Source organism: Pseudophryne corroboree, chromosome 2 (assembly GCF_028390025.1).
Source record: "Pseudophryne corroboree isolate aPseCor3 chromosome 2, aPseCor3.hap2, whole genome shotgun sequence".
NCBI classification, from domain to species: domain Eukaryota; kingdom Metazoa; phylum Chordata; class Amphibia; order Anura; family Myobatrachidae; genus Pseudophryne; species Pseudophryne corroboree.
The window spans coordinates 264,068,967-264,084,243 of NC_086445.1; the positions used below are offsets into that span (position 1 = coordinate 264,068,967).

The 15,277-nt window shown below is 47.6% G+C and overlaps 1 protein-coding gene across 8 annotated transcripts in view; it reads left to right on the plus strand.

Annotated features, from left to right (window-relative positions):
* Positions 1–15,277, plus strand: part of FMNL3 (formin like 3) — a 218,091-nt gene that overhangs the window by 193,103 nt on the left and 9,711 nt on the right. For all 8 annotated transcript variants that reach the window (XR_010213200.1, XR_010213197.1, XM_063952755.1 and 5 more), the window contains 2 exons: positions 3,750–3,851; positions 5,208–5,300. Coding sequence is in view for 6 of the 8 variants with exons in the window: in XM_063952755.1 (XP_063808825.1) it covers positions 3,750–3,851; positions 5,208–5,300 (195 nt within the window). In the remaining 2 variants the exon portion in view is untranslated. The remainder of the gene's footprint in view (positions 1–3,749; positions 3,852–5,207; positions 5,301–15,277) is intronic.

The window sequence follows — 15,277 nt, forward strand, 5'->3', positions numbered from 1 at the left end:
CTCCTCTGCTTCTCATACCTAAGGTGCTGAGAATTATAAGACGTAGAGGAGTAAGAACTATACTCATGGCTCCGGATTGGCCAAGAAGGACTTGGTACCCGGAACTTCAAGAGATGCTTACAGAGGTTTTATGGCCTCTGCCGCTAAGAAGGGACTTGCTTCAGCAAGTACCATGTCTGTTCCAAGACTTACCGCAGCTGCGTTTGTCGGCATGGCGGTGGAACGCCGGATCCTAAGGGAAAAAGGCATTCCGGAAGAGGTCATTCCTACCCTGGTCAAAGCCAGAAAGGAGGTGACCGCACAACATTATCACCACATGTGGCGAAAATATGTTGCGTGGTGTGAGGCCAGGAAGGCCCCACAAAGAAATTTCAACTCGGTCGTTTCCTGCATTTCCTGAAAACAGGAGTGTCTATGGGCCTCAAATTGGGGTCCATTAAGGTTCAAATTTCGGCCCTGTCGATTTTCTTCCAGAAAGAATTGGCTTCAGTTCCTGAAGTCCAGAATTTTGTCAAGGGAGTATTGCATATACAACCCCCTTTTGTGCCTCCAGTGGCACTGTGGGATCTCAACGTAGTTCTGGGATTCCTCAAATCACATTGGTTTAAAACCAGTCAAATCTGTGGATTTGAAGCATCTCACATGAAAAGTGACCATGATCTTGGCCCTGGCCTGGACCAGGCGAGTGTCAAATTGGTGGTTTTTTCTCAAAAAAGCCCATATCTGTTTGTCCATTCGGACAGGGCAGAGCTGCGGACTCGTCCCCAGTTCTCTCCCTAAGGTGGTGTCAGTGTTTCACCTGAACCAGCTTATTGTGGTGCCTTGCACCTACTAGGGACTTGGAGGACTCCAAGTTGCTAGATGTTGTCAGGGCCCTGAAAATATGTTCCAGGACGGCTGGAGTCAGGAAAACTGACTTGCTGTTATCCTGTATGCACCCAACAAACTGGGTGCTTTTGCTTCTAAGCAGACTATTGCTAGTTGGATGTGTAATACAATTCAGCTTGCACATTCTGTGGCAGGCCTGCCACAGCCAAAATATGTAAATGCCCATTCCACAAGGAAGGTGGGCTCATCTTGGGCGGCTGCCCGAGGGGTCTCGGCTTTTACAACTTTGCCGAGCGGTTATTTAGTCAGGGGCAAACACGTTTGTAAAATCCTACAAATTTGATACCCTGGCTAAGGAGGACCTGGAGTTCTCTCATTCCGTGCTGCAGAGTCATCCGCACTCTCCCGCCCGTTTGGGAGCTTTGGTATTATCCCCATGGTCCTTTCAGGAACCCCAGCATCCACTAGGACGATAGAGAAAATAAGAATTTACTTACCGATAATTCTATTTCTCGGAGTCCGTAGTGGATGCTGGGCGCCCATCCCAAGTGCGGATTATCTGCAATACTTGTACATAGTTACAAAAATCGGGTTATTATTGTTGTGAGCCATCTTTTCAGAGGCTCCGCTGTTATCATACTGTTAACTGGGTTCAGATCACAGGTTGTACAGTGTGATTGGTGTGGCTGGTATGAATCTTACCCGGGATTCAAAATCCTTCCTTATTATGTACGCTCGTCCGGGCACAGTATCTAACTGGCTTGGAGGAGGGTCATAGGGGGAGGAGCCAGTGCACACCACCTGATACTAAAGCTTTACTTTTTGTGCCCTGTCTCCTGCGGAGCCGCTATTCCCCATGGTCCTTTCAGGAACCCCAGCATCCACTACGGACTCCGAGAAATAGAATTATCGGTAAGTAAATTCTTATTTTTTTGATGTCGTTTTGTCTGTACAGTGACCGGGAACCCCAAATAGTGCATCTTGTCCCCTCGCATGGCGAGTGACTCGGCACAGGTTACTATTCCCAATCGTAGTCCTGTGGCAAGTGCAGCGAGCCACTTTTCCAAAAGTGTGGCGAGCGTAAATGTTACACTAATTGTGGTCACATATGGTGAAACATATAAAAATGACACCCCAAAAACGTAAGCTTGTGTCGACCTTTTGTACCTGTCCGCCTTAGACACAGTTGACCTTTTGACCCTGTCGACCATATATGGGGTCGATTTATTGACTTTCTTATTTTGTGTAGGTCTATTATACCACACCCTTATCAGCGTATATGAAAAATGTCTCTGTACGCTGTCGCTTATTTCAAATTAGAGGTCTCTGCAGTATCTACAGTGTATTCAAATTCTATGAAAAAGTTCAAAAAAGAAAAGAAAAAAAATTGTGAAAAACTCATGTCGACCCTTTGACCTGTCGATCTAGAGACCCTGTTGACCTAGTTACTGTCGACCAATAGTGGTCAACCTATTTACTGTCGACCTAGAGACCGGATCCCATTGCAGGGCTGCATGCGTGGCCAACTGTCATTTCTTTTGCTTTCTTCAATTCTGACAAAGTACTTTTTATTGAATGTATTGTTTGTCTCTTTATAACATAAAAATATATACACACAAATATCACAATAGGATACCGGCCAGTACCAATTAACTAAAATATACAACAATAAAACAATTCCACATTAAGAAATCTAAAAGGAGCACATAATACCTTATAGATAATTAATTCTACTTTCAATATCTCATATTTAGCATAATGCAATATTAGGTTGAAAGTAAATCCACAAGCAGACAACTCTAGATGTTAGTCCAGCAAATAGCAGGTAGGTATTTAGTATGTCCGCATGCAGAACAGCACAAGATATTAATCAAGCAGAATGAAGCCGGTATAGATGTTAACAGTCCAGCAGTTTTAAATAGGCTGATTTGTAGTGCAGTTAGTATATAATTAGCAATACAGCTGGCTATCTGGACTCAGCTGGTTTTCCAAATATCACTAGTAAAAGGCAATAGCAGTTACCACAGTCCAATAGTCCACCATACCCTATGGATGAGGCTGCCATGCCTACAGCCATTTAAGGAAAGGTAACAAATCTGGGTACATAGTATACTGTACTCTAGGTGGACTATTGGACTGTGGTAACTGCTATTGCCTTTTACTAGTGATATTTGGAAAACCAGCTGAGTCCAGATAGCCAGCTGTATTGCTAATTATATACTAACTGCACTACAAATCAGCCTATTTAAAACTGCTGGACTGTTAACATCTATACCGGCTTCATTCTGCTTGATTAATATCTTGTGCTGTTCTGCATGCGGACATACTAAATACCTACCTGCTATTTGCTGGACTAACATCTAGAGTTGTCTGCTTGTGGATTTACTAACAACCTAATATTGCATTATGCTAAATATGAGATATTGAAAGTATAATTAATTATCTATAAGGTATTATGTGCTCCTTTTAGATTTCTTAATATGGAATTGTTTTATTGTTGTATATTTTAGTTAATTGGTACTGGCCGGTATCCTATTGTGATATTTGTGTGTATATATTTTTATGTTATAAAGTGAAAATATTCTTATACAAAGTGAGAAGCGCTGTCTTATTCTTTGATTGATTTTTTTCTTTGTGGGGAAATTGGGATCAGTTCCCCAAGATCAGCTGCTCTCACTCTGTAGGTGACAGCGCTAAGTGTATACATCTGTATTACTTGGACAATTGTTTGTCTCTATCAGCTGTTTTTTCCTGCTTTATTTGAATGTTCTGTCTGGGTATTTATAGCAATACGCCCCACTGTGATTCCTCGCCTCCCACCCTTCCCCTCACTATGAATACAGGAAATGTAGGTTTGTGAAGTTCTGTGAGCTCTTAAAAGGGAGCAGTATCTCCAAATCTCCTCTCTCTCTCCTCCGCAGGAAGCATATGCAGCTGTGGTGCACTACTTTGGAGAAAGTCCAAAGACAACGCCGCCCTCTGTCTTCTTTCCAGTATTTGCCCGTTTCATCAAATCATATAAGGTATAGAAATGAACCCTGTGTCATAGACTGTTGTGTTGGAAGCTTGAGAAGCACCTGTGTGTTTAATCCATGTCCTCAGAGCCCAGAAGACGGGGTCTTTCCTGCGATTGTTCCAGCAGGAAAAGGTTCTTTGTAAGGGTGTGGTCACTTGCACAGTAACGTGTAGCTTGCCCAGTAAGTGGGAGAGCAGTGAGAATAAGCCAGTCCCTGTGCACAAGTAGGAACATAACAGTATACGCTGCTCTACTTTGATTTTGCACAAGAGAGGACTTAGCCTTGACAGCACGGAAACAGAGTAGGAGTGAGCGGCTGACTAGGCTACTTTTCTTGAACTGTACACAAGTTGCAGTGTACTTTCCAGTCTATATCTATCTTCCAAATGAAAGGACTGAGCTTTGTTGCACAGTTCTGACTGAATAAAGGATTTATTAAATGTAGTAATGTCTCTAGGTATATGCAATAGAACCTGCATGGGACAGCAACTCTGTGCTAGAATGTACTGTATCAGGACACCAACAATGTGATACAGATCCTTGCGTGCGATGATTTAGGTTTGTACCTTTATACTGTGAGAAACAGTCCTGTTTGAATGGATTTTGCTCCATCTTACACGTAACTATGTTTATTTAATTTGTAATATGTATTCTCTACTACCAGTGTGCAGGGGCGATGAACCTCTGCAGAACACTTAGTGATGTTCTGTATGCTATGTACTTACATTGTGCATGAACATCAAAGAGCAAACGGATGTGATATGACAAAGCAACACGACCTATACCCGTGGCTTTCAGTCAATGGATAGGCAGTGTCTAGACAGTCAACAGGTCAATGTCATATAGTCGACATGACAATGGTCGACGCAAGTTGTTGTTGTTTTGTTTTTTTAATTCAACCTTTTTCTTAATTTGCCATCCATGTGGACTAGCATTGGGAATAGTAACATGTGGCAAGTGCATCGAGCCACTTTGCCAAAAGTGTGTCGAGCGTAAACGTTACACTAATTGTGGTCACATATGGTGAAACATATAAAAACGACACCCCAAAAAAGTAAGCTTGTGTCGGCCTTTTGTACTTGTCCGCTTTAGACACAGTTGACCTTTTGACCCTGTCGTCCATATATGGGGTTGACTTATTGACTTTCTTATTTTGTGTAGATCTATTATACCACACCCTTATCAGCGTATATGAAAAATGTCTCTATACGCTGTCACTTATTTCCGCAGTATCTACAGTGTATTCAAATTCTGTTTCAGCTTTGTAGACGACAGCCTTTTTTATAATCAGCGTAAAATGGGGTGGGCTACTCTTATTGTGATGTCACGTGACTGACGTCCAATGTGCTCTTTTTCTGAATAGGAGGCCGATCAGCAAAATGAGATGCGGAAGAAGCAGGAGGAGGTTCTAAGAGAGAAGTTATTAGCTCAAGAGGCAAAGAAGATGGATCCAAAGGTACATCCTCTGTCAGCTAAAGAACTTCTTCAGCACATTGCAAGCTTGTGTCTGTATGGTGGAATGCCATCTACTCTAAGACTTTCTTGTTTGTATACAGTAGTTCTCTGCTGGGCCTTCTGGATATTCTTGAAGCCTTTCAAGTTGCCCAAAATCTGTGGCTTCCTTCTAATAGTTTGTCTCAAGTCCGATATCTTTAAGTTCTACTTTTTCTTCTAGTTTAGAAGTGTAGTCACTTATTTTATATAACCCTTCTTTGTGCAGTTACGTTTTAAGATCATTTGTAGTTGATGTTTCCCCCATCTTTTATTTTCTTACAATTCTTTTTTCTCTTACGTCCTAGAGGATGCTGGGGACTCCGTAAGGACCATGGGGAATAGACTGGCTCCACAGGAGACATGGGCACTAAAAAGAACTTTAGATATGGGTGTGCATTGGCTCCTCCCTCTATGCCCCTCCTCCAGACCTCAGTTTGATACTGTGCCCAGAGGAGACTGGGTGCATTACAGGGAGCTCTCCTGAGTTTCCTGAAAGAAATAATTTTTGTTAGGTTTTTTAATTTCAGGGAGCCTGCTGGCAACAGGCTCCCTGCATCGAGGGACTGAGGAGAGAGAAGCAGACCTTCTTAATTGCTAGGCTCTGCTTCTTAGGCTACTGGACACCATTAGCTCCAGAGGGAGTCGGAATGCAGGTCTCTCCTAGCTGTTCGTCCCGGAGCCGCGCCGCCGTCCTCCTCACAGAGCCGGAAGATAGAAGCCGGGTGAGTATGAGAAGATAAGAAGACTTCAGAGGCGGCAGAAGACTTCAAGATCTTCACTGAGGTAACGCTGCGCGCCATTGCTCCCACACAAAACACACACGGCAGGCACTGTTAGGGCGCAGGGGCGGGCGCCCTGGGCAGCAATTTAAACCTCTGGGACTGGCAAAAAAAGCTATATATATATATAGGCTCTGCACTGTATATTGGAGATCCCCCGCCAGTTTTTAAAAGGAATCAAGTGGGACCAAAGCCCGCCGCTGAGGGGGCGGAGCTTGATCCCTCAGCACTCACCAGCGCCATTTTCTCCACAGCACACCGCTGAGAAGTTGGCTCCCCGGACTCTCCCCTGCTGAACACGGTGACAGAGGGTTTTAAAGGAGGGGGGGCGCACATAATTTGGCGCAGTGAATATATATATAATAAAAGCGATATCTGGGTATTTTTTCCAGGGCCATTGGCGCTGGGTGTGTGCTGGCATACTCTCTCTCTCTCTCTGTCTCTCCAAAGGGCCTTGTGGGGGAACTGTCTCCAGATAGAGAATTCCCTGAGTGTGTGGGGTGTCGGTACGCGTGTGTCGGCATGTATGAAGCGGAAGGCTCTTCTAGGGAGGAGGTGGAGCAAATGAGTGTGGTGTCTCCGTCGGCAACGCCGACACCTGACTGGTTGGATATGTGGAATGTTTTAAATGCAAATGTGAATTTATTACACAAAAGGTTGGACAAAGCAGAGTCCAGGGAATGTACAGGGAGTCTAGCCCTGCCTTTCACTATGTCGCAGGGACCTTCTGGGTCTCAAAAGCGCCCACTATCCCAAGTAGTAGACACAGATACCGACATGGATTCTGACTCCAGTGTCGACTACGATGATGCAAAGTTGCAGCCAAAATTGGCTAAAAGTATTCATTATATGATTATTGCAATAAAAGATGTGTTGCATATCACAGATGACCCCTCTGTCCCTGACACGAGGGTGCGCATGTATAAGGAAAAGAAACCTGAGGTAACCTTTCCCCCATCTCATGAGCTGAACGAGTTATTTGAAAGGGCTTGGGAATCTCCAGACTAAAAACTGCAGATTCCCAAAAGGATTCTTATGGCGTATCCTTTCCCGGCTAAGGACAGGATACGGTGGGAATCCTCCCCAAGGGTGGACAAAGCGTTGACACGCTTATCCAAAAAGGTAGCGCTGCCATCTCAAGATACGGCAACCCTCAAGGATCCTGCTGATCGCAGGCAGGAGACTACCTTGAAGTCAATTTACACACATACTGGTACCTTACTCAGACCGGCAATAGCGTCGGCTTGGGGTTGTAGCGCTGTAGCAGCGTGGACAGATACCTTATTTGCTGATATAGATACGCTGGATAAGGAAACCATTTTATTGACCCTGGGTCATATTAAAGATGCTGTCCTATATATGAGAGATGCTCAGAGAGACGTTGGCCTACTTGGTTCCTGAGCCAACGCTATGGCGATTTCGGCTAGACGAGCCCTATGGACCCGACAATGGACGGGTGATGCCGACTCGAAGAGGCATATGGAGGTTTTACCTTACAAGGGTGAGGAATTGTTTGGGGAAGGTCTCACGGACCTAGTTTCCACAGCTACGGCAGGTAAATCAACTTTCTCTGACGTCCTAGTGGATGCTGGGAACTCCGTAAGGACCATGGGGAATAGACGGGCTCCGCAGGAGACTGGGCACTCTAAAAGAAAGATTAGGTACTATCTGGTGTGCACTGGCTCCTCCCTCTATGCCCCTCCTCCAGACCTCAGTTAGAATCTGTGCCCGGCCAGAGCTGGGTGCTCCTAGTGGGCTCTCCTGAGCTTGCTAGAAAGAAAGTATTTGTTAGGTTTTTTATTTTCAGTGAGATCTGCTGGCAACAGACTCACTGCTTCGTGGGACTGAGGGGGAGAAAAGCAAACCTACCTGCTTGCAGCTAGCTTGTGCTTCTTAGGCTACTGGACACCATTAGCTCCAGAGGGTTCGAACACAGGGCCTGACCTCGATCGTCCATTCCCGGAGCCGCGCCGCCGTCCCCCTTGCAGAGCCAGAAGATAGAAGAAGGAGATAAAATCGGCGGCAGAAGACTCCGGTCTTCATTAAGGTAGCGCACAGCACTGCAGCTGTGCGCCATTGCTCCCACTGCACACCACACACTCCTGTCACTGTAGGGGGCGCCTTGGGCAGCAATAAGAATACCTTTTGGCACATTATGCACATAATACAGTCTGGAAAACTGTATATGTGCAAAAACCCCCGCCATTAAGATATACAAAACGCGGGAGAAGCCCGCCGCTGAGGGGGCGGGGCCTTCTTCCTCAGCACACCAGCGTCATTTTCTCTTCACAGCTCCGCTGGAAGGACGCTCCCCAGGCTCTCCCCTGCAGTATCCTGTACAAGTAGGGTAAAAAAGAGAGGGGGGGCACATAAATTTAGGCGCAGATAAGATAATAAGCAGCTATTGGGAAAAATCACTCAGTATAGTGTAAATCCCTGTGTTATATAGCGCTGTGGTGTGTGCTGGCATACTCTCTCTCTGTCTCCCCAAAGGACTTTGTGGGGTCCTGTCCTCAGTCAGAGCATTCCCTGTGTGTGTGCGGTGTGTCGGTACGGCTGTGTCGACATGTTTGATGAGGAGGGTTACGTGGAGGCGGAGCAAGGGCAGATAAGTGTGGTGTCGCCCCCGACGGGGCCGACACCAGATTGGATGGATATGTGGAAGGTCTTAACTGACAGTGTCAACTCCTTACATAAAAGGTTCGATGACGCAGCAGCCTTGGGACAGCCGGGATCTCAGCCCGCGCCTGCCCAGGCGTCTCAGAGGCCATCAGGGGCTCATAAACGCCCGCTAGCTCAGATGGTAGACACAGATGTCGACACGGAGTCTGACTCCAGTGTAGATGAGGATGAGACAAATGCACAGTCTACAAAAGCCATCCGATGCATGACTACTGCAATGAAAAATGTATTGCACATTTCTGATATTAACCCGGTTACCACCAAAAAGGGTATTATGTTTGGGGAGAAAAAGCAGCCAGTGACTTTTCCCCCATCTGATGAATTAAATGAGTTGTGTGAGGAAGCGTGGAGTTCCCCCGATAAGAAACTAGTGATTTCTAAGAGGTTACTGATGGCGTACCCTTTCCCGCCAACAGACAGGTTACGTTGGGAAACATCCCCTAGGGTGGACAAGGCGCTCACACGCTTATCAAAAAAGGTGGCACTGCCGTCTCAAGATACGGCCGCCTTAAAGGAGCCTGCGGATAGAAAGCAGGAAGCTATCCTGAAGTCTGTGTATACACACTCAGGTACTATACTGAGACCTGCTATTGCTTCAGCATGGATGTGTAGTGCTGCAGCCGCATGGTCTGATTCCCTGTCAGACAACATTGATTCCCTCGACAGGGATACTATTTTGCTAACCATAGAACATATAAAAGACGTCGTCTTATATATGCGGGATGCACAGAGGGACATTTGCATGCTGGCATCTAGAATTAATGCAATGTCCATTTCTGCCAGGAGAGTATTATGTACTCGGCAGTGGACAGGTGATGCTGATTCTAAAAGGCACATGGAGGTTTTGCCTTATAAGGGTGAGGAATTGTTTGGGGACAGTCTCTCGGACCTCATATCCACGGCAACAGCCGGGAAGTCAACTTTTTTACCTCAGGTTCCCTCACAGCCTAAGAAAGCACCGTATTATCATGTACAGTCCTTTCGGCCTCAGAAAGGCAAGCGGATCAGAGGCGCATCCTTTCTGCCCAGAGGCAGGGGTAGAGGAAAGAAGCTGCACCAGGCAGCCAGTTCCCAGGAACAAAAATCCTCCCCCGCTTCCTCTAAGTCCACCGCATGACGCTGGGGCTCCACAGGCGGAGCCGGGTGCGGTGGGGGCGCGTCTCCGAAACTTCAGTAACCAGTGGATTCGCTCACAAGTGGATCTCTGGGCTGTACAAATTGTATCTCAGGGATACAAGCTGGAGTTCGAGGCGACTCCCCCTCGCCGTTACCTCAAATCAGCCTTGCCAGCTGCTCCCAGGGAAAGGGTTGTAGTACTGGCGGCAATTCACAAGCTGTACCTCCAGCAGGTGATAATCAAGGTTCCCCTCCTTCAACAGGGACGGGGTTACTATTCCACAATGTTTGTGGTACCGAAACCAGACGGTTCGGTGAGACCCATTCTGAATTTAAAATCCTTGAACACTTACATAAGGAAGTTCAAGTTCAAAATGGAATCGCTCAGGGCGGTTATTGCAAGCCTGGAAGAGGGGGATTTTATGGTGTCGCTGGACATCAAGGATGCTTACTTGCATGTCCCCGTTTACCCAACTCACCAGGAGTACCTCAGGTTTGTGGTACAGGATTGTCATTACCAATTCCAGACGTTGCCGTTTGGTCTGTCCACGGCACCGAGAGTATTTACCAAGGTAATGGCCGAAATGATGATACTCCTTCGAAAAAAGGGAGTTATAATTATCCCGTACTTGGACGATCTCCTTATAAAGGCGAGGTCCAGAGAGCAGTTGTTAGTCAGCGTAGCACTCTCTCGGGAGGTGTTGCAACAGCACGGCTGGATTCTGAATATCCCAAAGTCGCAGCTGATTCCTGCGACGCATCTGCTCTTCCTGGGCATGATTCTGGACACAGAACAGAAGAAGGTGTTTCTCCCGGTGGAGAAGGCCCAGGAATTGTCATCTCTGGTCAGGGACCTCCTGAAACCAAAACCGGTGTCGGTGCATCACTGCACGCGAGTCCTGGGAAAGATGGTGGCTTCTTACGAAGCAATTCCCTTCGGCAGGTTCCATGCAAGGATCTTTCAGTGGGATCTGTTAGACAAATGGTCCGGATCGCATCTTCAGATGCATCGGCTGATCACCCTGTCCCCAAGGGCCAGGGTGTCTCTGCTGTGGTGGCTGCAGAGTGCTCATCTTCTCGAGGGCCGCAGATTCGGCATACAGGACTGGGTCCTGGTGACCACGGACGCAAGCCTCCGAGGATGGGGGGCAGTCACTCAGGGAAGGAACTTCCAAGGACAGTGGTCAAGTCAGGAGACTTCACTACACATAAATATACTGGAACTAAGGGCCATTTACAACGCCCTGAGTCAAGCAGAGCCCCTGCTTCAAAACCAACCAGTGCTGATTCAATCAGACAACATCACGGCGGTCGCCCATGTAAACCGCCAGGGCGGCACAAGAAGCAGGATGGCGATGGCAGAAGCCACAAGGATTCTCAGATGGGCGGAAAATCACGTGCTAGCACTGTCAGCAGTGTTCATTCCGGGAGTGGAAAACTGGGAAGCAGACTTCCTCAGCAGGCACGATCTCCACCCGGGAGAGTGGGGACTTCATCCAGAAGTCTTCACGCAGATTGTAAACTGTTGGGAACGGCCACAGGTGGACATGATGGCGTCCCGCCTCAACAAAAAGCTAAAAAAATATTGCGCCAGGTCAAGGGACCCTCAGGCGATAGCTGTGGACGCACTAGTTACACCGTGGGTGTACCAGTCGGTTTATGTGTTCCCTCCTCTTCCTCTCATACCCAAGGTACTGAGGATAGTAAGAAAAAGAGGAGTAAGAACTATACTCATAGTTCCGGATTGGCCAAGAAGAACTTGGTACCCAGAACTTCAAGAAATGATCTCAGAGGACCCATGGCCTCTGCCTCTCAGACGGGACCTGTTACAGCAGGGGCCCTGTCTGTTCCAAGACTTACCGCGGCTGCGTTTGACGGCATGGCGGTTGAACGCCGGATCCTAACGGAAAAGGGCATTCCAGATGAAGTGATTCCTACGCTGATAAAGGCTAGGAAAGACGTGACAGCACAACATTATCACCGTATATGGCGAAAATATGTTGCTTGGTGTGAGGCCAGGAAGGCCCCTACAGAGGAATTCCAGCTGGGTCGATTCCTGCACTTCCTACAGTCAGGAGTGACTATGGGCCTAAAATTAGGATCCATAAAGGTCCAGATTTCGGCCCGATCTATTTTCTTTCAAAAAGAACTGGCTTCACTGCCTGAAGTTCAGACGTTTGTTAAGGGAGTGCTGCATATTTAGCCCCCTTTTGTGCCTCCAGTGGCACCTTGGGATCTTAACGTTGTGTTGGATTTCCTGAAATCCCACTGGTTTGAGCCACTTAAGACCGTAAAGCTAAAATATCTCACGTGGAAAGTGGTCATGCTATTGGCCTTAGCTTCGGCTAGGCATGTGTCAGAATTGGCGGCTTTGTCATGTAAAAGCCCTTATCTGATCTTCCATATGGACAGGGCAGAATTGAGGACTCGTCCCCAATTTCTCCCTAAGGTGGTATCAGCGTTTCATTTGAACCAACCTATTGTGGTGCCTGCGGCTACACGGGACTTGGAGGACTCCAAGTTACTAGATGTAGTCAGGGCTTTGAAAATCTATGTAGCCAGGACGGCTGGAGTCAGGAAAACTGACTCGCTGTTTATCCTGCATGCACCCAACAAGCTGGGTGCTCCTGCTTCAAAGCAAACTATTGCGCGCTGGACCTGTAACACGATTCAGCAAGCTCATTCTGCGGCAGGATTGCCGCATCCTAAATCGGTAAAAGCCCATTCCACAAGGAAGGTGGGCTCTTCTTGGGCGGCTGCCCGAGGGGTCTCGGCTTTACAGCTTTGCCGAGCTGCTACTTGGTCGGGTTCAAACACATTTGCTAAGTTCTACAAGTTTGATACCCTGGCTGAGGAGGACCTTGCCTTTGCTCATTCGGTGCTGCAGAGTCATCCGCACTCTCCCGCCCGTTTGGGAGCTTTGGTATAATCCCCATGGTCCTTACGGAGTTCCCAGCATCCACTAGGACGTCAGAGAAAATAAGAATTTACTCACCGGTAATTCTATTTCTCGTAGTCCGTAGTGGATGCTGGGCGCCCGTCCCAAGTGCGTACTCTCTGCAATACATGTATATAGTTATTGCTTAACTAAAGGGTTATTGTTATGAGCCATCTGTTACTGAGGCTCAGTTGTTGTTCATACTGTTAACTGGGTATGGTTATCACAAGTTGTACAGTGTGATTGGTGTGGCTGGTATGAGTCTTACCCTGGATTCCAAATCCTTTCCTTGTTGTGTCAGCTCTTCCGGGCACAGTTTCCTTAACTGAGGTCTGGAGGAGGGGCATAGAGGGAGGAGCCAGTGCACACCAGATAGTACCTAATCTTTCTTTTAGAGTGCCCAGTCTCCTGCGGAGCCCGTCTATTCCCCATGGTCCTTACGGAGTTAACAGCATCCACTACGGACTACGAGAAATAGAATTACCGGTTAGTAAATTCTTGTTTTTTTTGCCTTATGTTTCCTCACAGCCTAAGAAAAAGCCACATTATCAGATGCAGTCTTTTCGGTCGCATAAAACCAAGAGAGTACGGGGATCTTCCTTTCTTGCCAGAGGTAAGGGCAGGGGGAAAAAGCTGCCAACCACAGCTAGTTCCCAGGAGCAGAAGTCGTCCCCGGCCTCTACAAAATCCACCGCATGACGCTGGGGCTCCGCTGAGGGAGTCCGCCCCAGTGGGGGCACGTCTTCGACTTTTCAGCCACGTCTGGGTTCACTCACAGGTGGATCCCTGGGCAATAAAAATTGTTTCCCAGGGTTACAAGCTGGAATTCGTAGAGGTGCCTCCTCGCTGGTTTTTCAAATCGGCCCTACCGGCTTCTCCCCCAGAGAGGGAGATAGTTTTAAATGCAATTAAAAAATTGTGTCTTCAACAAGTGGTGGTAAAAGTTCCCCTGCTTCAGCAGGGGATGGGGTATTATTCAACCCTGTTTGTAGTCCCGAAACCGGACGGTTCGGTCAGACCCATTTAAAATTTAAAATCCTTAAACCTATACTTAAAAAGGTTCAAGTTCAAAATGGAATCGCTCAGAGCGGTCATCGCCAGCCTGGAAGAGGGGGATTATAAGGTGTCCCTGGACATAAAGGATGCATACCTTCATGTCCCCATATATCCGCCTCATCAGGCGTTCCTGAGATTTGCTGTACAGGATTGTCATTACCAATGTCAGTCGTTGCCGTTTGGGCTTTCCACGGCCCCGAGGATTTTCACCAAAGTAATGGCGGAAATGATGGTGCTCCTGCGCAAGCAGGGTGTCACAATTATCCCGTACTTGGACGATCTCCTAATAAAAGCGAGATCAAGAGAGCAGTTGCTGAACAGAGTATCCCTTTCCCTGAAGGTGTTGCAACAGCACGGCTGGATTCTCAATATCCCGAAGTCACAGCTGGTTCCAACGACTCGTTTGCCTTTCTTAGGCATGATTCTTGATACAGACCAGAAAAGGGTTTATCTTCCGATGAAAAAGGCCCAAGAACTCATGAATTTGGTCAGGGACCTATTGAAGCCAAAAAGGGTGTCTGTGCATCACTGCACTCGAGTTCTGGGAAAGATCGTGGCGTCTTACGAGGCCATTCCATTCAGCAGGTTCCATGTGAGGACTTTTCAATGGGACCTTCTGGACAAGTGGTCCGGGTCACATCTGCAGATTCATCAGATGATCACCCTGTCCCCCAGGGCCAGGGTATCTCTCCTGTGGTGGCTGCAGAGTGCTCACCTTCTAGAGGGTCGCAGGTTCGGCATTCAGGACTGGGTTCTGATAACCACGGACGCGAGCCTCCGAGGTTGGGGAGCAGTCACACAGGGAAGAAACTTCCAAGGTCTCTGGTCAAGCCAGGAGGCTTGTCTTCACATCAACGTACTGGAGTTGAGGGCCATATACAACGGCCTTCGTCAAGCGGAGAATTTGCTTCGTGACCTACCGGTTCTGATTCAGTCAGACAACATCACCGCAGTGGCTCATGTAAACCGCCAAGGCAGAACAAAGAGCAGAGTGGCAATGGCAGAAGCCACCAGGATTCTTCGCTGGGCGGAAAATCATGTAAGCGCTCTGACAGCAGTCTTGATTCCGGGAGTTGACAACTGGGAAGCAGACTTCCTCAGCAGACACGCTCTACATCCAGGAGAGTGGGGACTTCATCAGGAAGTCTTCGCAGAGATTGCAAGTCAGTGGGGACTGCCTCAGATAGACATGATGGCGTCACGCCTCAACAAGAAACTACCGAGGTATTGCGCCAGGTCAAGGGACCCTCAGGTGGTGGCAGTAGACGCCCTGGTGACACCTTGGTTGTTCCAGTCGGTCTATGTGTTTCCTCCTCTTCCTCTCATCTCCAAGATATTGAGAATCATAAGACGAAGAGGAGTACAGAC